This window comes from Panicum virgatum, chromosome 5K (assembly GCF_016808335.1).
Source record: "Panicum virgatum strain AP13 chromosome 5K, P.virgatum_v5, whole genome shotgun sequence".
Classification (NCBI taxonomy): Eukaryota; Viridiplantae; Streptophyta; class Magnoliopsida; order Poales; family Poaceae; genus Panicum; species Panicum virgatum.
The window spans coordinates 47,090,679-47,111,989 of record NC_053140.1 but is presented as its reverse complement, the minus strand read 5'-3'; the positions used below and the strand labels follow the sequence as shown (position 1 = coordinate 47,111,989).

At 52.2% G+C, this 21,311-nt stretch overlaps 2 protein-coding genes and 1 pseudogene across 8 annotated transcripts; all 3 read right to left on the bottom strand.

Annotated features, from left to right (window-relative positions):
• Positions 1-213: 213 nt before the first annotated feature.
• On the bottom strand, positions 214-4,791 carry LOC120707899 (probable galacturonosyltransferase 15). 3 transcript variants are annotated; one of them, XM_039992956.1, is made up of 6 exons: positions 4,338-4,791; positions 4,126-4,199; positions 2,819-2,992; positions 1,400-1,972; positions 1,008-1,304; positions 214-898 (listed from the first exon to the last, which is right to left on the bottom strand). In XM_039992956.1, exons 1-6 carry the CDS (start codon positions 4,543-4,545, stop codon positions 614-616), a joined length of 1,611 nt encoding a protein of 536 aa, XP_039848890.1. In that variant the 5' UTR covers positions 4,546-4,791; the 3' UTR covers positions 214-613. The 3 variants fall into 3 exon arrangements, with proteins under 3 accessions (XP_039848890.1, XP_039848891.1, XP_039848892.1); XM_039992957.1 differs by having other exon boundaries at positions 226-898; positions 3,840-4,199; positions 4,338-4,785; XM_039992958.1 differs by lacking the exons at positions 4,126-4,199; positions 4,338-4,791 and adding an exon at positions 3,093-3,805 and having other exon boundaries at positions 226-898.
• Positions 4,792-11,360: 6,569 nt separating this feature from the next.
• On the bottom strand, positions 11,361-16,677 carry LOC120707898. 5 transcript variants are annotated; one of them, XM_039992955.1, is made up of 10 exons: positions 15,997-16,677; positions 12,831-15,885; positions 12,668-12,785; positions 12,549-12,590; positions 12,379-12,468; positions 12,215-12,307; positions 11,994-12,104; positions 11,862-11,894; positions 11,719-11,772; positions 11,361-11,623 (listed from the first exon to the last, which is right to left on the bottom strand). In XM_039992955.1, the coding sequence occupies exons 3-10, from the start codon at positions 12,719-12,721 to the stop codon at positions 11,546-11,548; spliced, it is 555 nt and encodes a 184-aa protein (XP_039848889.1). In that variant the 5' UTR covers positions 12,722-12,785; positions 12,831-15,885; positions 15,997-16,677; the 3' UTR covers positions 11,361-11,545. The 5 variants fall into 5 exon arrangements, with proteins under 5 accessions (XP_039848889.1, XP_039848885.1, XP_039848886.1 ...); XM_039992951.1 differs by having other exon boundaries at positions 12,379-12,474; positions 15,997-16,675; XM_039992952.1 differs by having other exon boundaries at positions 12,379-12,474; positions 12,668-12,780; positions 15,661-15,885; positions 15,997-16,675.
• A 470-nt stretch (positions 16,678-17,147) lies between these two features.
• On the bottom strand, positions 17,148-19,694 carry LOC120707897 (annotated as a pseudogene).
• Positions 19,695-21,311: the final 1,617 nt, after the last annotated feature.

Here is a 21,311-nt window from a genome sequence, read left to right as displayed (position 1 = left end):
TGCTCACCTCTTCATGACTTCATGAGCAACGAATCCGATGATCAGGAGGCCGATGCAGTTGGCCCACTTGTTGTGTTTAGCAGGCCATGTGCCGTTTATATAGGCATGTGCACTTGTGGCCCAAAATGGCGTTAGGGTGCAGTTGAACAAGGGGGGGGGGGGGGGGGGGGGAATTGGCGAATTATCTCAAGAAACAAAAATGGCAAGGGGATGAAATGGAACATATATCGAGTGTCAATTAAATATTTAAATAAACATGTACATCTTATAGTTTCCTCCAGCATGGGCGAACCCAATGTACATCTTATAGTTGAAGATGAATCCTACATTACGGTTTCTCTGAAAGTTTATGTGATGTTTACTCTGTGGTCCGAAATAAATGTCCCCCTTGATCAGTAATTCAGTATATATACATCAAGCAGTTCTAGTGTCACACTGAACTGACTAGAATATGCCCATCGTGTGCAGACTGCAGAAACTGAAGGTGAGGAGAGACTGCAGGCAACACCTACTTCCCTCTCCCAGAACCCCCAGCTCTGAACCGGTAATCCTGAACCAAAATACTGTAGTACTTGTTTTTTCCCCCACCCAGCTCGATTCCTGTTGCTCCCATTTACTGCCATTCGAGCACACCGCATCCCTGCAGGAAACTATCCGACGCGTTCAGGTGGCCGAGCCACAGCTGCCGCAGCTCCGGGAACGCGACCTCCAGCCACGGCTTCCGCGGCCCGCTGAAGTGCAGGACGGCGGAGGAGCGCGCCGCCTCGGGGTCCGGCACGCGCCGGCCGAGGCCTGGCAGATGCCACAGCGGTTCGATCGCCTGCACGCGCCCGTCGAACGCGATCAGAGCCGGCGGCAGCGAGGCCATCTGCCACAGCCTGAAGCCCGACTCCCGGTTCTGCACATGGCGCAACGGAATGGCAGAACGAATAAGGTGACTGTACTGTTTGCATCGCTCCTGGCATGGTAATGTTCAGAGTTTCAGAGTTCTCGATAGGTTAACTTGCCTTTTGTAGCCAGAGCTGGTACGTCTCGGTAACGTTTGTTCGTCGCCACGCGTCGAGGTCGATGATGTTGACGCCCCACGACCAGGCGCATTGCGAGCTGAGGAGGCCTGACACGGCAGGGTCCGAGAAATTCAGGTGATCTCCCAAGGTCTTGTCGGTGCAGATGCCGCCGCCTTCGCGAGCGCCGACCGCGCCGATGATGTTCCCGTCGAGGTCCTGCTCCCACAGCCCTGTCAAGTCCTTGCGCACCACGACGTCGTCGTCGAGGAGCACCACCCGCCCAAGCTCAGGGAAGAACTGCTCAAGCCAGCTCGTCAGACCATGGCAATAGTTGGCACAAATAAAGCACATCAAATTCAGACGTGACCATGCATCCGGGCTTCGATTTTTACCTCTGGGAGATGGATCTTGAGGTAGTTGAGGAGCGAGAACGTGCTCGGCTTGGACGCTTGGAGGCGTCTGTGCTCCCTCTCCGCTGATGATCCGCCAGACCGGTGGTAGTCGAGCGAGCTCCTCTGCACCTCCTCGACCGTCCTCATGACCGAGGCGACGACGCCGCCGTCGCGCCAGTCGAACTGGTGCAGGCCCTTGACCTCGACGGCGGCGGGCGACGCCGGGTGCAGCGCGAACCACGAGTGCATCGGCACGTAGCTCTTCTTGTCCGTGACGACGTGGAACACCAGCCTGCCCGGGTTGGCGGCGCTCCGCGCGGCGGAGGCCACCGCCACGGCGGCCGCGAGCACGTTGTCGGTGACGAGCGCGACGTGGAGGTAGGAGGCGTCGGTGAGGCGGGGCGCGTGCTCCGGCGGCGGCACCGGGGAGCGCGCCGCCGAGTTCACCGCGAACTCCTCGGCCAGGCGCAGCGTGAGGCAGTGCACGCTCTTGGGGACGCCCAGCGAGGCCAGGTGCCGTTTGAACAGCGCCCGGACCCTCGATGACTTCACCTTCCGGTCCATCTTCAACAGCTGGGGGAACACATTTTTGTTTTACACAAGAGTTAAAATCAAGATCAAAGATCATGTAAATACTTGATCTTTGGAATGCAATAGTTCGTATGCGATAGATCTTTGGACCAAAAAGATTTCCCGATGTTCCCTTGACAAGGGTCATTTCCTGCCATTTTGTTAAAGCTTAGGCCCTGTTTAGTTCCAGCGCAAATTTTTTTTGCGTTGGAATCTTACTAATTTGAAGTACTAAATGAAGTCTATTTACAAATTTTTTTGCACAGACGAGTTGTAAATCACGAGACGAATCTAATGATGCTAATTAATCTAAGATTAATTAATAATTAACAGATGGTTACTGTAAAATCACTGTTGCAAATCATGGATTAAGTAGGCTCATTAGATTCGTCTCGCGGTTTATAGCCCATCTATGCAAAAAGTTTTATAAATAGACTTCATTTAGTACTCCATGCATGTGTCGAAATATTCGATGTGATGATTTTTTTGTGTTTACGGAGTTTATGGGGTGGGAACTAAACAGGGCCTACTTGCTGATCCTATGGCTGAAACCCGGCGTGCTAGAAGACCATACGGCCACACTGCCACAGGCTGGCATGTGTAGATCACTACAGGTCCATCACGATAGCAATAATGTAATGTACACGTAAGCCACATACGTTTCAGTCTAATCTAGGGAACGGGCAAAAAAGCGGACCTCATATACGATGCAGTCTTTCGCCGTGGAAAGCTGAAAGCACTTGCTCGAGCTAAGGTGGTAACATGCAGGGCATGATGCCAGCTTACCAAAGTTCAGTGGAAGATTATTAGTAAAGGCCATAACGGAGGACGCGTGGGGCGGGAACATACCATGGCCATCATCTTGACCGCCACGGCCTCCATGTCGAGCCGGCCGTCGTAGGACGCCAGCGCGGCGCCCATCTCCGCCATGAGCGCGTCCAGGGAGTCGGGCGCCGCTTCCACCACCACGGGATCCAACAGGGTCGCCGCCCTGTGAGTCCTCCTCCATTCCTTCATGAATTCCTGACGGTTCCACGGACCCATGTGAGAAATGTTTAACTCCTCTTGGGTCTGGCAGGGAAAAAGGTTTGCCAGACCTAAAAAAAAGTTCCTAAATTGTTACATTGCATGTACTGATGATGTACTACGTGCAAAGATTGAAGCCTATATTGGATCGAGCAGGGCTTTCTGTTGTACACGTCAACTACAGAAATAACCGCCCCAGCCAATGATCAGGTAGACAGTAGGTTTCTCACGAGGAGCTGCAATGCATGAAGCAATAGCAATCATTCCCGGGCACGATCTCAGATCGGGAGGAGTCACAACTCACAAGGGCGCGCATGGAGCCAGCCACGGGCGATGGCTGGCTCCGGCACCGGCAGCAGTCAGGCTCACGGGCCACGGATCCGCACCCGGTGGCGAGATCCACGTAGCTCCAAGCGCGGGGCCCCATCGGCCGAGCTGGATCTCATGCCGCCGCCGTGACACGTCCCAGGCTCGTAGCTAGCCAGAGGGAGAGGAGCGAGGGAATCCTAGCGAGCGAGTCACAGGCGACTGCTGCCTTCCGGCTCCCGACGACCACCCGTAGCGGCTGGCAACAAAGCATGTCCCATCCAAGCCAAGCCACCAGCTCGTCTCGTAGGGCCCGCGTAGGAATAATGGAGCGCGGCAGTGCAGGTCACGCGAACCTACTTCTGCTTTCAGTATCTGCTACTGCCAGTACCGATCCCCGCCCGGACCTCGTCAAATTAGGCAGTTTTTCCGGCGTAACTTGACCAAGACCAAATAAGATATTTGAAGAACTACGAGTAGGAGTAGTTGTTGACTTTGACATGCCTAATTAGCTTGGTCTGTCGTAACATGGCCCTACCTGTCAGCAGGACGGCGCGGCCGGGCGGCCACGTGGTCGGCGACGCCGCCGCGACGTGCTGGCCACCGGGCCCTGACATTCCCGTCCGCCTCCGCCCCCGTGAAAGTGAGCGCCGCTCGCCGCCAAGGAGCCGAACCAGATAGAAACCGCGTGAGGATCGGAGCAGGCCGCGGCGGCGGCGACGTAAAAAATGTCAAAAGCCCGGCGCCTAACACAACTCGGCGCCTATCACTCTACTACCAGCCTAACGCAACGAGCCGGGCGGGTCGGAGTCGGACTCACTCACCTCCATCGCGTCGCCGCCGCCGCCGCCGCCGCCGTAGAGCCAGCGCCCGAGCCCCGCCCGCCAGTCCAGGCACCCTGCTCGAGCCCCATGGCAGGTAGGATTACGCATCGGAATGGGGAGTAGCAGTAGCAGCAAAAGCAAGCTGCTGGTGCCGACCAGCACCGTACGCGGTAAGCGAACGGCTACTGTGAGGTGAGAGGTGACGGCCTTACCGGTCGCGGAAGGGCAGAGGGAGGCGCCGGCCTCGACGGCGAGGAGCGCGGCGCGGAAGAGGAGCACCCCGGCGAGGAGCCCCGTGACGACGGCGGAGCGGCACCCGCGCCGCGCCGCCGCCTGCTGCTGCTGCTGAGGCTGCGGCGCCGCCGCCTTGGGCTTCATCACCGCGTCGTCGTCAGCGCCCGCCGTGATGTACACCCTCATTGCCGGCTCTCGCTCTAGACGAGGCTGGCGCCGGCCGGCTCACTCATCAACCTGCCCGCGGTAGCTCCCGTTCAAGTAACGAAGCCCCCGTGCGGCGCGCGGCGCAGGGCGGGCAGGGGAGTGGGAACGCGGGGGCAGGGGAGGAGGAAAACAGAGGGGGGATGCGGGGCGTCGGCTGCGAGTTGGTTATTTTAGCGAGCGCAAGTTGGGAGTTGGGAGTGGCGCGGCGCCTGAGGAGCAGGGGGCAGGGCCGGCGAATGGGCGACGGGGTTGCCGGATTTGACCCCCGGAAAGCGACCTCGGCCCCGCGAGCCGCTGTGATCCCGAGCCAGACCACCGACGCGAGCCCGAGGGCGACAGTGCCCTCCCTCCCGCAAGTTGACGCCCACGCTGCCACGTGGGACAGGCACACATGCTGGCACATCGCCGGCGCGCGTGGCTTATCCGGTGGCGCAGTGCAGTGCCGCGTCCCGCTGCTGCCGGAGTCCCAGTCCCACGGGATCGATCCATAGGTTTCTCTTTCGCGTTACGTGCCCTGTCTGGCTCAGCGTACGAAACCGCCATGTGAGTTGTGACCGCGCGTGGACGGAGGCGCCCTCGCGTCGCTTGTTCGAACGCTAGCTAGGTGCGGCGCCAGCCAGCCAGCATGGCGGCCGGCCGCCAGCCCGGAGTTAATGATGCTGGTTGACAGAGTGACCGCGGCCATCGGAGACGCCGCCGCCGGCCGCCGGCCGGTACAGGCGCTTGAGCTGACTGCATTCTCCTTCCCTGGCTCCCTGCTTTCACAAAATCGCAAGCGGTAAGCGACGCTGCAGATGGGTGAACGAAAAACTGGAAACGTCGCGGCACAGGACGCAGCATGCAGGACGAGTCGCCCCCTGCCCTCCTCGCCGCAGTAATCGCCGGCGACAGTGCGACCGTGGTACGTGCGCGATCTACCAGGGTGACGTGCCGGCCGGCGACTGGTCCTTGGCCGACCTGCGGACTTTTTCTCGCCTCTCCCGTGCCTGCTGTGTGCTGGTCAGTGGTCGCGGCTGCTGGTCCCTGTCCCCGCGGCGCGTCGTCAGATGCCGCCGGGATGCCTGATCATTCTCGTCTCGAGTTACTGCTGCCCTTGGCTGGTTTTCACTTGAGCCTGAGTTCAATCCGGATGTTATTTGGTTCTCCTCAGTCACCTCGGCCTTGCCGGGGACCATGCGCGTGCCGCGGCAACCTGCAGGCTGCAGCGCGTGCTTTTTCACCGAGCCCCACCGATGCACTGACCGGTGTCGCCGCGCTCGCCGTCGCCGGACAGTGGTGCGGTGGCGGCCCGAGGACGCCACCGCCACCGGAGATCGGGTCAGGGCAACCGAGCAAGGACAAGACGACTGACGGGAGGGCTGCCAATCGTGTTCAAGCCGGGTTGGTTGCTTGCAGACGGTTTCTGATCAGAGCGTGGTACTCCGATCCCGCCTATTCGACGATGCGTACGCTCGATACTGTACAACTGTGCATAGGTTGCTTCTATCGGCAAAGAGCAACGTACAGCACCGTGGTGGCGTGGTGTACCGAGCAGACGTCCTCACGGAGTCGTGGCGACCAAGCAAGCCAACTCCGGCCCGTTCAGGGCGTCCGTCGTACCGGAGCTTGTCTGCCTGCCTCCCTGGAGAAGCACGCGCGAGGTTAGCTCGGAGCTGTCCCGTGAATTCATCCCGTGGTTTGAGAATGAGGTCCATTTCCATTAGCTGTGGGGAAATTACGAGATGATGCAGATCAATCGCCCTGTTTTCTGGCAGGCCGGCCACGATTTTTAAAAAGTCAAACTCTACAAGTTTCAATCCACGTAATCAAATCTGATGACTAATGAAGCAACCCCGGCGTTTTGTAGATCCTGGAAAATAAAAGTTCCGCTAAAAATAAAAAAAAAATCATTTTTTGGTTTTTAAAGAAAGGGGTTACACTAACTAAAGACAATATGATGTAACAGCCCAAAAATTTACCAATTAAAGCACACGCTAAAAATATTTTCAAATCTCTATCATCGTTGAGCTCAAATCATTCATAAACCCCTGAGCCCTAATTCCCCGGAACCTTTTCCGACACCCGATTCCAATCCCCGTTCTATCTCTCGTTCCGCACGCGCTCGCGACCGCCACGCGTGCCCGACACCGCCGTGGTCGTCGCCGAAATTTCCGCCGCGAATCTCTCTCCCCCCCTTTTTCTTTTCCCATTTTTCTTTTTTCTTTTCCCTTTTTCTTTTCCCTCCCCCTCTCCTTCCTCTCCTCTGCCGTGCTCCCGCACACGCGACGCGCCGCTCGCCGGCCACCGCCCTCACCCCGGCCGCTCCCCGCTCCTGTCCACGCGCACGCGCGCACTCCACTCCCGGCCGTCCAAACGCGCGGCACGCGCGCACCCCTGGCCACGCGTGCACCACGCGGCCGCGCCGCTCGCAGCTCGACGCCAGCCGCCCCTTGCCACTCCGCCTCGCTGAGCCGCCGTGCCGCTCGCCTGCCTCGACGCTCGAACCCCCACGACCGCCAGCGAGCAGAACCACGTGCGTGCCCCGCCTTCGCCGTTGGCCGCTCCTGTGCACGCCCACGCGCAGCACGCGCGGCACTGCCCCTTTTCCCCCTCCTCCCATCCGCCACCGTGGCCCAGGGCCGCCGGCGACCGCCCCTCCCTTCCTCTGTTTCCCGTGGAGGGAGGAGGAAGAAGGTGGATTTTTGCCACAAAACCCCCTGCCTTTTTCTCTATTTTATTAAGAACCCTCCTACCTCTCTAGTGCTTTTACAAAAGAGACCTTCCTATTTTTCCTATTCACAAATAAACCCTCCACCGTATAAACATAATTCTTATTATGCCCCTGGCCCTTTTCAGAGTAACCTGTGCATTTTTTTTGGAAATTACAATTAAGTCCTTCCCTTTTCAAAACTAATTACAAAGAAGTCCCCGAAATCCCTGTTTAACCCTAACCACTCCTTTAACTCGTCATTTTGTGCGCCAAAAAAAATCCTCCGATCGACCTGAAACTTTACCACACTATTTCTAATATACTTTTGACCATGCCATTAGAAAACCGCCCAAAAATATTACTCATGTCTCCATATATCTTAATTGTTTCCGATTCGAGCTCAGCGATAAAACATTTATTTCTTTTTCTTGATTGTGTGCTTGCTTGTGTGCGTCGTAGATCACGGTGTGAATGAGGGAGAACCCGTCGACGAGCAGTACTGCGAGCAAGTGAACGAGGTCCAGTTCCGCGACCCCGAACCTGAAGGACAGTACCTCGATCAGGACTTCCCGGAAGACTTTGAAGACGGCAAGTTCAATCTCATCCTTTGATGCATGTTTTGTCCCAGTTTTATAAACACAACCTACTGGCCTGTTTTATAAAACTGCATATGTTTTGCCTGCTGAAAATATCGTTGGATAGCCACCCCTTGATTTGTTATAACCATTCCTTGACCACCTAGATTAATGTTTGAATGTGATTTGTTTGGACGTTAATTGCTGCTAGAACGCTTAGGACCTTAAACATGATACAACTTGTTTTATAAAGGGAAAATGTATGAGTGTGTGGGAAGGAAAAAATGTGGAATTTTCGAAAGATGAGTTTAGATGGGATGGATGACACTTCTGTGTGATTTGCCGAATGGTGTGCTCGAACCTGTGTGGTTGAGCAAGGAAGGGAAATATCCATCTTGTTACAATTAAGGACCGAGTTAGTGTGTCATCTTTCCTAACTCCACTATCGTGCAAACCACTCGACCATTGTATGGGCAACGGCTTAGCATAAACCCCACTAGTTAGTCTGATAGCCATCAGGAGAGCTGAGAGCAACGGGTGACCAAGGAGAAGGGATATGCTCTGTGTGACTTATGCCCCGGTTAAACCTTAGTGATAGGTCGATGACCCCTTGGTGGATCCCGTGGTGGCTAGTCAAGTCTAGCTAAGGTGGGTAATGGCTTTGTTGGGATCTGCACCGACACTACGGTGATCGTGCTGTGGTACCCCGCTTGTGGGTAAAGTTGCACACCTCTGCAGAGTTAAAATCTATTCGAATAGCCGTGGCCACGGTACTGGGCGAGTTACGATTTGGTCACACAACTAGTGTTTCTTCGGGGAAGTGATGGATTGGCGTGAGTTGTTTTGGAAAAGTGTCCGGCAGTTGTACCGTGTGCTACGGCGGATGAGGAGTCCGGTAGCAACTTAAAACTGGGATCCTGTTTGGATCAACCCTATGTGTTACTCAGTGCAAGATAATGGATTTTGAAAACCCCTTTCTTTTAAATAAACCCCTGCATAAAAATTAGCTTTCCGCAAATTAAACCCTAGGCTTATTCTTGGTTTATCTTGTGCATTATATTCTGTTTATACCCCCTCTGTGGGTGTGGTTGGACTTGCTGAGTATGTTTGTACTCACCCCATTCTTAATTTTTACAGAGGAAGATCCAAACTTCGTTCCTGAAGACGTTGAGTAGAGGTTCCGTCCTGCACCCAACCTTGCCTGTGGACAGGGTCACCCGCAGGAAGTTCCGTATGGCGCAAGACTCTGATGATCCCCTCTTCGTAGTTAATATCGTTGTGTGGGTGTTAGTTGTTATTCTCGTAATAGTGGCGCTTCACTACTCACTTCCGCGTAGAGTTGTACGGTGATGTACCATCTGGTGTAATAAAAGTGTTATCAACCTCCTGGGACTGATGTTGTATCACTTTTAAGTCTTCTCTCATGAGGGACGCTTCATCTGATCAAAAGAAATTGGAAAGGCAGTGCTAAATGCTGTTTCTGTAATTCTAATGAAACCATTCAGCACTTATTTTTCGAGTGTCATATGGCAAAATTCATTTGGTTCATAGTTTTTATTGCATCCTACATAAAGCCTCCGACCAGTTTTGCACATTTGCTGGGTGCTTGGATCAAAGGTTTCCATCATGCTATTAGAAACCAAGTGTTGGTTGGAGTTACCGCTCTTTACTTGGCGATATGGTTGAGTAGGAATGAAATAATTTTCGAAAGGAAGGTGCCTAATTCTTATTTGCAGATGATGTTCAGAGGGGCGTACTGGACAAGAAACTGGGCAAGGCTGTCCAAAGAGGAAGAGAAAACTTCTTTGAACAAGTGCTGTCAAAGATTAGATGCCTGCGTAACAGAGCGGGATGAAACTTCAGGAAGAGGAGTCAGAAGTAGTCTTAGTTGTTTCACTTCTGAGCTGAGGCTGTTAACTTTGTTTATTGACGATGTTGGTGTCCGTTGTCAGCATTGTTCCTGCTTTACTTCGTTCAGAACTTTCTGCTGTTGCAGTAGAAGGCGCATGGAGCCTAAGGACTTTGTTCCTGAACTTTGTATTTGTGTCTGTAACCAATCACTTGTGAATGCGTGAGGCCGGGTAATGATCCTTTTTCTAAAAAAACAAGTTTCCATCAGCAACCAGAAAGTTTTATATACACAGCATTTTGAATTGTTTCGTATGTCAAATATCGCTTAATATGGCATTGATTTTTGTAGCAGTTGATACTGGTATAAGTGGGTTGATGGTCAAAATATACCTGATCTGGCGTCTTTTTTAAACCCTAACATGTCCACTAACGAACCAAGGGAGTAGTTGGTTAAGAGCACAATTGTTGGATTGTCCCTTTCAACACTGAATTTGGCGCCTGCATAGTGGTCTGTTGCCTCATAGCACTCGCATTATCTTCCAGCTCCACAAACCTGGTTTAATTCTCCATTCCATGACACATAAAAGGAGCAGGTGACAGACTGACAGTGGACGGAACACAAATGGATTACAACTGAAGAAAGCCATCTGACGTGTTAACTGTTAATGCAAGTCAATGTGTTCGAAATCACGGTACCCTTTCCACAATGGCATGGGCACTTGCGTCTGCGTGCACAGCAAATCACTCGGCTGATTTGTGGATTACGGATACTTTGTTCCTCCTTGCAAAGAGGCACAGGATAGTTGCTCTGCTGGCCCCCGTTTGTTACTGCCCTGAGCTGTGGAAAGAGAAACTTTTGCGAAAGCTGATGGGAACGCATGCAGGCAACACGGTCTGCAACAAGCAGGAATGCCATGGTGCCTCCATTTTGGCATTCGACAGCCAAAAAAAAAAATGTACTGAATGTCAAATGCATGGCACATGCGTGGAGCAGCAGCTTTCACGCATTAGTTGCAGGCGATACGGTAGCTGCAAAATAGCTTTCGCGCACAAGGATGGACCAGTTTAATCGCACGATCTGCACGATCGTCCGCCATAAAAGATGTTTGCTGGGCCAGAAGGCTCACGCCCGAAAATGGTTTTCAGGTTACGTGAGTGGCCGACGAGAACCCCTTTTCTTTCTGAATCTGCGAGGTGTAGAGTTACGTCTAGACAGAGGCGCTGCTGGCCTCTCCTGGGAACGGGGAAAACGCTAGCCAGATGCAGTGTCAGGATGGCGGTGGCCAGCCCCGGAGTTCATGAAGGATGCTAGCTGAGAGACTGGCCGGAGGATGAGCAGGCTGGAGCGGCGGCGCTCGTCGGCTCCGACGCAGCACGGGCCCCGTACCTCTCAGGCCAGCGCGTACACAACGCAATGAAGGGAGCGACCAAGCTATATCAGGAAATAAAGTTTCTAGCCAAATGATGCGAATTTCAACACTATCCTACATAGCAAATCATACTTCTCTAATGCATATCCTTATGGGTGGGTTAGCTCTCGTGGATTAGGTGCAACATTACATAAATACCCCACGCCCCAAACCCATGCCAAACAAAGATGAAAATTACTTTAGCTGTATGCCTGTAGTTTGTACTCACCCCTGTAACCTATCTCACACACTTGGCACACTATTCCATAATGACATCTCAGCAGATCAAACATAAATAATTTTAAGTTGTGCTGCCAACTTGCAAAGTTGTGAAAAGACATCTCATTGGAGAATATACAGCAACATGCTGCAGCTATATGTAGCAACCAGATAAAAAGGACAGACTGGACTCACGAACCAGCACAAGTTTGCTGAACATCCTTACTAATCCAGCACTATGGAATCAGTCCAATATCCCGGGCAATGTCTATCTTCCTTCTGATGTAGTGCACATAGAACTTGGGTTTTTCTCTCTGACAAGAAAAGAAGAGATGAATTTGACTTCAGTAAACTTAACTATCTTTAAAACAATCATGCAAATCACTAATACAATCTCGAAGAACCATACCAGGTTTTTAACTGCCTCCGCAATCAATTCATGAGCCTTTTCATCATCCATAACCTAAACACAGGCAAACGAGGTATCAAATGAAACGTATCACAACGGATCTCACATGAGCATCTCAGGCAGCTACACAAGAAATTACTTACTTCCCCAGTAATTCCTTCAGTGCAAGTACAAAACTGAAAGAGAGAAGAGGAAACGAGGTAAGCAAGAATTGAAAACATTAAGATTGCAATGTACGTTAATTTCTGAACTATTTGTGAAGAGAAACGGCTGACCTTCTTTTCCATTTTGGAGCAGTCAGTGTCCAGTGCGTACTTCATTCTAGGTTGGCGCAGTGGATAGTTATTTGATTTATAAACTCCATCCAAAGAATCTCTAAAACCCATCTGAGTATTCAAGGAAAATAACGTGTATTACAATAATGTATAAACACAAGCAATTACCATGGCAAAGATACTCAGCTGCACAGAAGATTGAGGTAGAACTGAGTACTAACATTTTGCTTAGTCATCAACTGCCAAATCTTAAAATAAATATCATCCAAATCTTTAAACCAGCCAACATCAAAACTCAAGTCATCCAGAAACTCCTGAATTGAAAAAAAAAGCAAATGTTAGATATAAACCAGCAAATCTGAATTGGCAGGGAGCAAAATCCTACATGGTAGCCGGTAGAAGCTAGACTCCAGTTTATCTTCGAGAAACCAGTAGCAATTTTAGTTGCTTGGTAAGCGCCCCTGGTAAATATTCGCTGCCACTAAACAACAGAACTTTTCATGCTGCCACAACATAGTCAGTATTTTTCAAAAATATTTAGATGTACACACTTACCACAAGAGGTGGTAGCTTAATGAATACAAAATCTTCCATCCACTGTCGCAACATAAAAAAATTTTGTTAGTCTCCAAAAATTTGCCACATCTTTTGAGCTTTTCTTATATGATGCATACCTTAAGCTTCTCTGAGAGTTCTTCACAGTAGCTGACATTCGTTCTCAATCTCATAGCTATCAAAGTAGTTAGTAGTTGCGGTATTCCTTCCAGTCGACATACTCAAAACCACCCTAAATTTAAAAAAAAAAGAGAAACTTTAGAAATCTTATTGAATGAAAAACTATAGATCATTTGCAATAGTATTCATCAAAAGTAGATGTAGGTTCATCGCAAAATAAATCGAACAACTTTTTTCTTTGAAGAATTGATTCAGAGGCGGTCATAAACCCTAACATCCTTCCCAATAAATTTGGTGGAACTGAAAAAATGAATCACAAGTACACAAACTTGTGAGTTGGCTGCAAATAAATTCAAAAACTTGGAAAATTTGACATTTAGGTCATCAAACTTGCAAGATGTTTACAAGATGCCCAAGAAATCGTTTTCCAAAGGCTTTCATTTGAGTAACGGTTAGGGGCATGAGAGGACTAGGCTGCTATGGGATATTGCTGCTACATGCTATTAGTGGAAAAGAAGATGTAGAATGTTGCTGGGTGCTAGTTGCTACAAGCTTCATGGTTTACAAATCTAGCTAAAGTTCAAGTTAGAGCATATTCACGGAACATTAGAAACTTGAAGTATTGATTTTTAGAGCAAACCTGAGGGACTACAGAAGCATTTTTTTTTTGTAATAAGGAGGAGCACAACCTATGGATTGACATTGAATGCCTCTCTCCTCCAATTTTTTTCTCTCCACAATCCCCCAATGTTCATTGCTACTACTCCTAGCATGAGAAATTTTATTGATTAAAAGGCGGTAAGGCGAGGTGAGACGAGCAACCTCTTAGGACGCCTAGGCGAGTAAGGCGGGCGGACGCCTAGGCGACGCCATACAAACATCTTAAAATATAATGCCACTAAAATTCAGAAGCTAATCGACTTAATATTACCAATACTTAGCATTATAGATGGTCAAATGGGCCGTGTCGGATGGGCTGCATGGAAAACGACACTAAAAAACATGACACGAACACGACTCGACACGGTGGGTTTAGCGCCAGTGCCAGCACGGTACGGCCGTAGTGTAGTGCGTGGGTCGAAACCCCAGCACACAGTGTCGGCACGAGCATGACACGACTGACGACCGCCGCGGTGCTGGCACGCGTCCAGCTCACAACCACTCATATATATACCTCCCACCTCTCTTCAACCCTAGTCTGTCCTCCCTCTCCTACAGCGAGGTGCCGCCGTGGCCTCCCCGCGCCCCCTTGACCTTCAGCAACGGCGACGCATCAGCAGTGGAGGCCGCCAGGCGGCAGGCCGGCACAACACGGTGGGCTACTTGTGCCGGCAGGCCGGCACGGCACGACTAAACCCTAGTCGTGTCGTGTCTGGGCCAAGGAGCCGGCACGACACGGCACGACTAAAGCTTAGTGCCGAGTAATGTCGTGCCAAGTAGTGTTAGTGCTGGGTCGAGCTGCACGTTTGGCCATCTATACTTAGCATAAGCATCTTTTTTTTTACATAAAGGAGATGTTAGATTGATCTCCACCGGGCCAGTCCAACGACTGGGCCGAACCTTGACTCGCGTCCTGATCGGGGACGCCCAGCCCAAGATGAGGCTGGTGGGCCCCTGTCGCGTAGCCCTATAAAGAGGAGGTGGGGACTAGTGGTTCGTTTAACGAGGTTCGCCGCTGCTACAGTTCCCACCGTCCAAATCCTAACCCGATCTAGAGAGGGGTGCTGCTGCGGCGGGAAGTCCACCGACGCCAACATCCTCGCCACAGCGAGGACGTCTTCGACGCCGGACGCCACCGAGGGTCATGCCGCCGCCGCCATCCTGTACGACACCGGCAACTCGCGGCGACCACTGCACCACCCGTCGCCGCCCTAGAGCGGATCGTTGCTGAGGAACAGGAGATGGCGAGCGGGTCTAGTTCCACTGGAGAAGGTCCTCCACCCTCTATCCCATCTCCCATTAGTTTCAGATCAAGGATCTCTTGTAATGTGTAAAGAAAGTACAATGAAATCCCTCTAGATCTACTGCTAGTTGATCCAAAGAGTCTAACAATGGTACCAGAGCCGATCTAGTGAGTAGATCGAGACGGGGAAAGTTTGGATTCGTCACGAATCGAAAGAAAATAGAAGAACTTGATCTTGGATCGAGAAAAAAACAGACTCGAAACCCTAACCCCAACCCTAGCAAGAAAAGGGCAAAGAGCGTGTACCTGCGCCTACCACCACCGCCGGCCACCACCGCACGGGAAAGACACTAGAGGCGCCGCCACGCCGGCGCGCGACCGCCGTCGCGCAGAAAGAACCGAGCCGCCGCTCGGACCGGCGACCCGGGCGCCCGGGCACAGGGCACGGCCACAAGGCCGCTCGACGGCGACGCGCTCATGCACAGGCGAGCGCGCACGCCGGCGAGAGGGCCTGCGACGGTGCCGTCTTCCTCCTCCGGCGTGCATCGCTACGGTCCGCCGCCACGTTTCGAGAGAGAGAAAGCAGGAGGAGAGCGTGAGAGAGGAAAAGAAAGGAAGCTCTAAGGTGGCTGGTCATGGGGCCGGCGGCCAGAGCTAGGCAACCTAGACGACTTTCAGTTCTATTGACATTTGTGTGTGCTTGCATATGGAGTGGATGAGAATCGGTGGATGGTTGTGGGTGCAGTGACATAACCATGGTCCAAACCAACTTAAGCTCAAGGCACCAACGTTTCTTAATCTCTGAATGGAAAAGAAAGTATGTGACATGGACAACATGCTGACACCACATGCACAACTATTGACACATGTAGGACATAGCATAGTTAAACCACCTTTTAACATATACAAGTTTATGGATCTAAATGTTCGTTTTGGAAGTTTATGAACTTATTTGCATCTACACCGATGATATCTGATCTGTTTTATTTACTCACCGATTACTAGTTGCAATTTGGCTACATTAACAACATGAAAAAAAAAATGAAAACTGCAGTACTACTTATCTATTGATATATAAAAAAAACATACATGATTGAAAGGAACGATGCGTTGGTAATCATCCAAACCAGCAAGCCTGTCGGACTCCGGATGGAAGAACCAGTCCATTGTGCCATCTTTCTCAAAGTGTTTAAAGAACCCTTGGTCCTCAAGAAGGCCTAACAACTTGCTGTCACCTTCCCACTCAAAGCACTCGAAATTCCTCTCAAGAAAGTATGGGTGGCAGTTTCTTTTCCATTTATTATTATCTTGACCCTGCAATGATGTTATTAAACGCAAACAGGAGGTTAGCAAAAACGGGATACGTAGGAAACAAGTGATTGATCTGGATGAAAAGTTAATGGCAAACAAAATTGTAGGCATAACCTTCGCATACTTGAGACGGTGAAGTGCGAGACGTATCTCGAGATCAAGAAGCTGAGTATCATTCAGTTCAGCAGAAGTGTCAACATAAGCAGATGGACATGGCAGGCGTTCAAGGTAGGTAAGATACTGGTCATGGCTGATTTCCTCTCCCAAGCCAAGTCGATTCAGCTGTTGAATTGCTCGCTCAGCTTCATCCTCCAATTTTTTCTCAAGTTCGTTCAGATTCAGCCCTTGAATTGCACTCTATGCTTCATCTGCCTCTTTGCTCGCCCCGCCGTGAGGGCGAGAGGGTTCTTGCCTACCAGCCCTATCTCGGCGAGGGCGAGAATATCCCCTCCTCGTCTCCACCCCGCCGTGAGCGCGAGAGAATCCCCTCGTCACCACTCCGTGCTCCTTCTCCGCCCGGTTCTTTGGAGGCGGCGGCCGTGGCGGCGGCGGCATCTGAGCCCCAACTCACGCCTGAGGAAGATCCGACTCTTTTACTCTGGCGTCGTCGCGATGTACAACGAGGGGGTCGAAGTTCGAGGAAAGCGTTGGGGGTGATGAGCTGCGGCTGGCAACCGGCGGCGAGGGTTCGCAATTGTTGGATTGGTTGCGAGCTCGGAGCTAGCGCATGTTGGAGCCGAACCGCGTGCGTCCGTGGGCCATGGCGTGGCGCCGCCTGCGACTGCGAGAGCCGAGCGACGCGCGTGGCGTTTGCAAGCGTGGTAGGCGCTCGACGGCGTCGGTTTGGAGCCGGTCTCGAGTCTCGACCAGATTTCGGCCTTTTGCCCTCAAATATCTGAATTATTTATTTATTTTTGAGTAATATCTGAATTATTCATTGATACGAGCTCGAGACACCAGATTTCACACGCATGAGTTTCCAGCTATTCACTCTGTTCTACAGGCTGCGGCTGGTGCTGTTTTATTGTGAGAGAAAATTATTGCTAGTTGGCTGATGCTGATTTAGTGTTTGAGAAAAATACTATTGGCTGACCGGAGAAGCGGCGGGCATAACAGAGTGAATAGCGTGACAAAGTTTGAATCGCGCCCCGTGATTTGCCTCTACAGTACTGGGTTAAAAATGTCAACAAAAATTGAAGGGACCGCAGGTAGAGCTAAAACAAGCTTGAATGCTCACATTATGCGCCAACCAAAGTAAAAGATCACAACTGCAGAAAAGACGAGGGCAGCAGAAGCCCTCTCATCTCATCCACTAGGACCACGTGCACACCTAATAGATGGAGATACAAGCAACTTCTAAGTCCATGATCAAGGCAGCACGTGCGGGAAAGATCTCAGTCCTGAACACCACCTCGATTACATTGCATGCCTTGCCTACAGGACACGTACGGCCGCGACGCCTAGCCAATTCTACTACTTGACGCGTGCCTCGTTGGCCTTCTTGAAGAGCTGCGCCTGCGCCGTCGTCGCCGGAGCCGAGCGCGGCGCCGAACGCGTCCTTGACCTCCTGCGTGGTGAACGGGAACCCGCTGCTGACCATGGAGTTGGGCAGCGACGCCGTGCCCTCGCGGAACAGCGCGCCCCCGCCGTCCTGGCGCGTGTTGGCCAGCGCCTCCGGCATGGTCAGGTCGCGCCCGAACGGCACCGCCGCGCTAGGCCCGAACAGCCGCGCCAGCGGGCACCAGAACCCGAACAGGCCCCAGACCAGCCCCGGGTGCGTCATCCAGTAGCTGCACATGTGAAGCCAAACACGCTCAGGCCCCGTTTAGTTCGCTAAAATGTTTGAATTTTGATAATGTAACATTTTCGTTGTTATTTAGTCATTAATATCTAATTATAAACTAATTAAGTTTAAAAGATTCATCACATCAGTTAGACTATGTAATTAATTATTTTTTTCAACTATATTTAATACTCTGTATATATAAATATTCGATGTGACTGGTACTGTAAAAAAAATTAAAAAGTAAACGGGGCCACACTTGTTAGTGGCAGCCATGCGTGCATGTGTGCACGAGGTGTTTAATTTTGAGGTCGTTTATGGAGTCGATCACGTACGTGCACGGGCCCGTGAAGGGCGGGGTGTTGGGGTCGTAGGGCGTCGGGGTGGTCGGCGTGGGAGTCAGCGGAGAGTACGGCGTCGGCGGCGTGCTGATGGGCGGCAACGGCACGTCCGGAGTCGGCGTGATGCCGGGCGTCGTCGGCGAGGTGTCACTGGACGGCGAAGGTGGGCCGTAGTACCCGCCGCCGCTAGGTGTGGACGGCGTCGTCGGGGACGTCACTGGACGGCGAGGGAGGGCCGCCGTAGTACCCGCCGCCGCCTGGCGTGCTCGGGGACGTGTCACTGGACGGTGAAGGGGGAGCGCCGTACCCGCCGCCACCGCCCGGCGTGCTTGGGGAGGTGTCACTGGACGGTGAAGGGGGAGCACCGTACCCGCCGCCGCCACCGCCAGGCGTGCTTGGGGAGGTGTCGCTGGACGGTGCCGGGGAGCATCACCGCACCCGACACCGCCGCCAGGCGTGCATGGAGAGGTGCCGCTCGACGGGGACGGGGGAGCGCCGCACCCGCCGCCACCGCCGGGCGTGCTTGGAGAGGTGTCGCTGGACGGCGAGGGAGGAGCACCATACCCACCGCCACCGCCCAGCGTGCTTGGGGAGGTGTCGCTCGACGGCGAGGGAGGAGCACCATACCCGCCACCACCTCCCGGCGTGCTTGGGGAGGTATCGCTAGAAGGGCGAGGGGGGAGCACTGTACCCGCCGCCGCCACTGGGCGTGCTTGGAGAGGTGTCGCTGGATGGTGACGGGGGAGCACCGCATCCGCCGCCACTGCCGGGCGTGCTTGGGGAGGTGCCGCCGCTCGACGGGGGAGCACCGCACCCGCCACCGCTGCCAGGCGTGCTCGGAGATGTGTCGCTGGACGGCGACGGAGGAGCACCATACCCGCCGCCACTGCCAGGCGTGCTGGAGGGTGACGGGGGAGCATTGTACCCACCACAACCGCCAGGCGTACCTGGGGAGGTGCCGCTGGACGGGGTCGGAGGAGCACCATATCCACCACCGCCTCCAGGCGTTGTCGGTGTGGTTGGGGAAGTGCTGATGTCCGGCGATGGCGGGTTGGTGTAGTAGCCACCGCCACCGCCACCGGGCGTAGTTGGTGAGGTCGGTGAGGTGCCGATGTCCGGCGACGGGGTGCCGACGTACGGCGAGGGCGGGTAGTAACCACCACCGCCACCGCCACCGCCACCACCTGGCGTGGTTGGGGACACGCCGGTGGATGGCGAGGGCGGGTTGGAGCCTCCGCCACCACTCAGTGGCGGCGGCGGCGAGCAGTTCGGACTCCCGTGTGAGCCTGCAAGGAAAGAACGCGCGTTTCACGTCGTGTCAGTTTAAGTGGTGGATAAGACCGAAAGAAGTGGAAGGCCATAGGCCTGCATACTGTGTGGATCGGCGGGGTTCTTCCGGCCGCCGAAAGGCTCGCCCTCGCCTAGACGGCGCGCTGCATTCTTCCGGCCAATGAGAGGCTCGCCGTCGCCGAGACCGCGTGCAGCGGCGGCGGACGCCAGCAGCAGGAAGCTGCACACGAACACAAGAGCCGGCCTGGCCATGTCCACCCTTTGCAAGGAGGAGACGAGCTAGCTTGTTGGAGCTCTTCCAAGTAGCGAGTGGTGTCTCTTTATGTAGCATATAGCAAGCTCCCGCGTTCTCTCTCGCACATAAAAATTAAAAATCTGCACAGGGCAAATGATGGATCAGCACATGCTGCAGCAAATGCGCTGCAACTCCAAATGGGAAAACTATCAGTCTAGCACTAGCAGTCCCGCCCTCTCTCTCTCTTTCTGGGCGCATTGAAACAAAAATGGGCCGTAATGTCACGTCTTCATGGGCCTGCACAATTCCATCTTCCTGGGCCATGCGCTCCGCGTCTTTTTTTATATTTAAAAAATAAAAATTTCAAAATATATGTCCGTTTTGAAAAAATTCCGAAAATGGCCCCCGGTCGCCCCTGGGGCGGGCGACAGGGGTCCTATCGCCCAACCAACGGGCAACATGACTTTAATGTAATTTTTTTTTGAATTTGCAAAGAGGTCCCTGGCCGGGGCTCTGTGGAGGGAGGGGTCCTGTCGCCCCCCCCGAGCGACAGCCCCCCGGGCGACGGGGGTCTCCCACCCTATATAAGTCCTGGCCTCCATGCCTACATTCCCTTCTTATTTTAACCCAAAAATTGCACCAAAAATTCAGAAAAAAAGAGAGGGGTGAGGAGAAGAAAAGCGGCGAAGCTCTGCCGAATTGCGCACATGTGATCTACCGGTAACTTCCGTATGAATCCATTGATATTGTATAACAATTTAATTTAATTAGCGGATTAGCTGAATTAGATTTGGTGCTTTAGAACACTCGTTTAGTATTACAATTTTAGTACTATTACAGACTTGTTTTTAAATTAATTATGAATTAGAATAGAATTATGACAGTACCTTATTGATATTGCAACATAAGGTAATGACTGCCTCCAATTGTGGAGGATTTTTATAGACTGAAGAAAAATCTAGTATAATACTTGATATCATGACCCATCTTGTTATCAGTAAGAAGTTGGATCCGTTAGCGGATGGTACGATAGAGATGGTGTTGTCCAAAGTAGTAGAGTTTAAAATTTTCACATTATTTCGATGTATTACAACACAAGATATAAAGGGACACCTGCTAGAACGTCGGAAGATATACATGAGAGTATGTGAACTAGCGAATTATCCTAATATCATTAGATTTTTACAAAGTTCATGTAAGATATGAATGCGGCTAGAGGTGTATGAGATGCACATTAAGGTAACTCTCATTCCGTTTTAATCCCGTCCGTCATTTGGAATCCATATTTATGAAACAGTAACATTGTTTTTTAATTATATGCTAGGATTACCCCGAGGACACGGAGTTGATTAACAAATCGATACCAAATTTCCATAAATTGGTATGTATCTTCGGTGGACTTATGCCGCAAACTAGACGAAGCAGGTGGATAAGATCTTCGGGTGATAGTACTTGACCTGCGCAAGAACAGATGACCGGAGGTTCGTCGAGTCATGCTGCAGCACCTCAAGCACCAACTTGTGTTAACTGGGATGATGACATGGATGACTTCATGCCCCCCAAACAATGGCCTCCAACACATGATGTTCCTCCCCTTTACATGAACCTAGAACCAGAAAAAAGACAAAGGGAAAGGCAAGAGGTTCGTCAAGTCATGTTGCACCACCTGCAGCACAAACTTGTGTTAACTGGGATGACGACATGGATAACTTCATGCCCCCCAAACCATGGCCTCCAACACATGATGTTCCTCTCCCTGTACATGAACGTAGATCCAGAA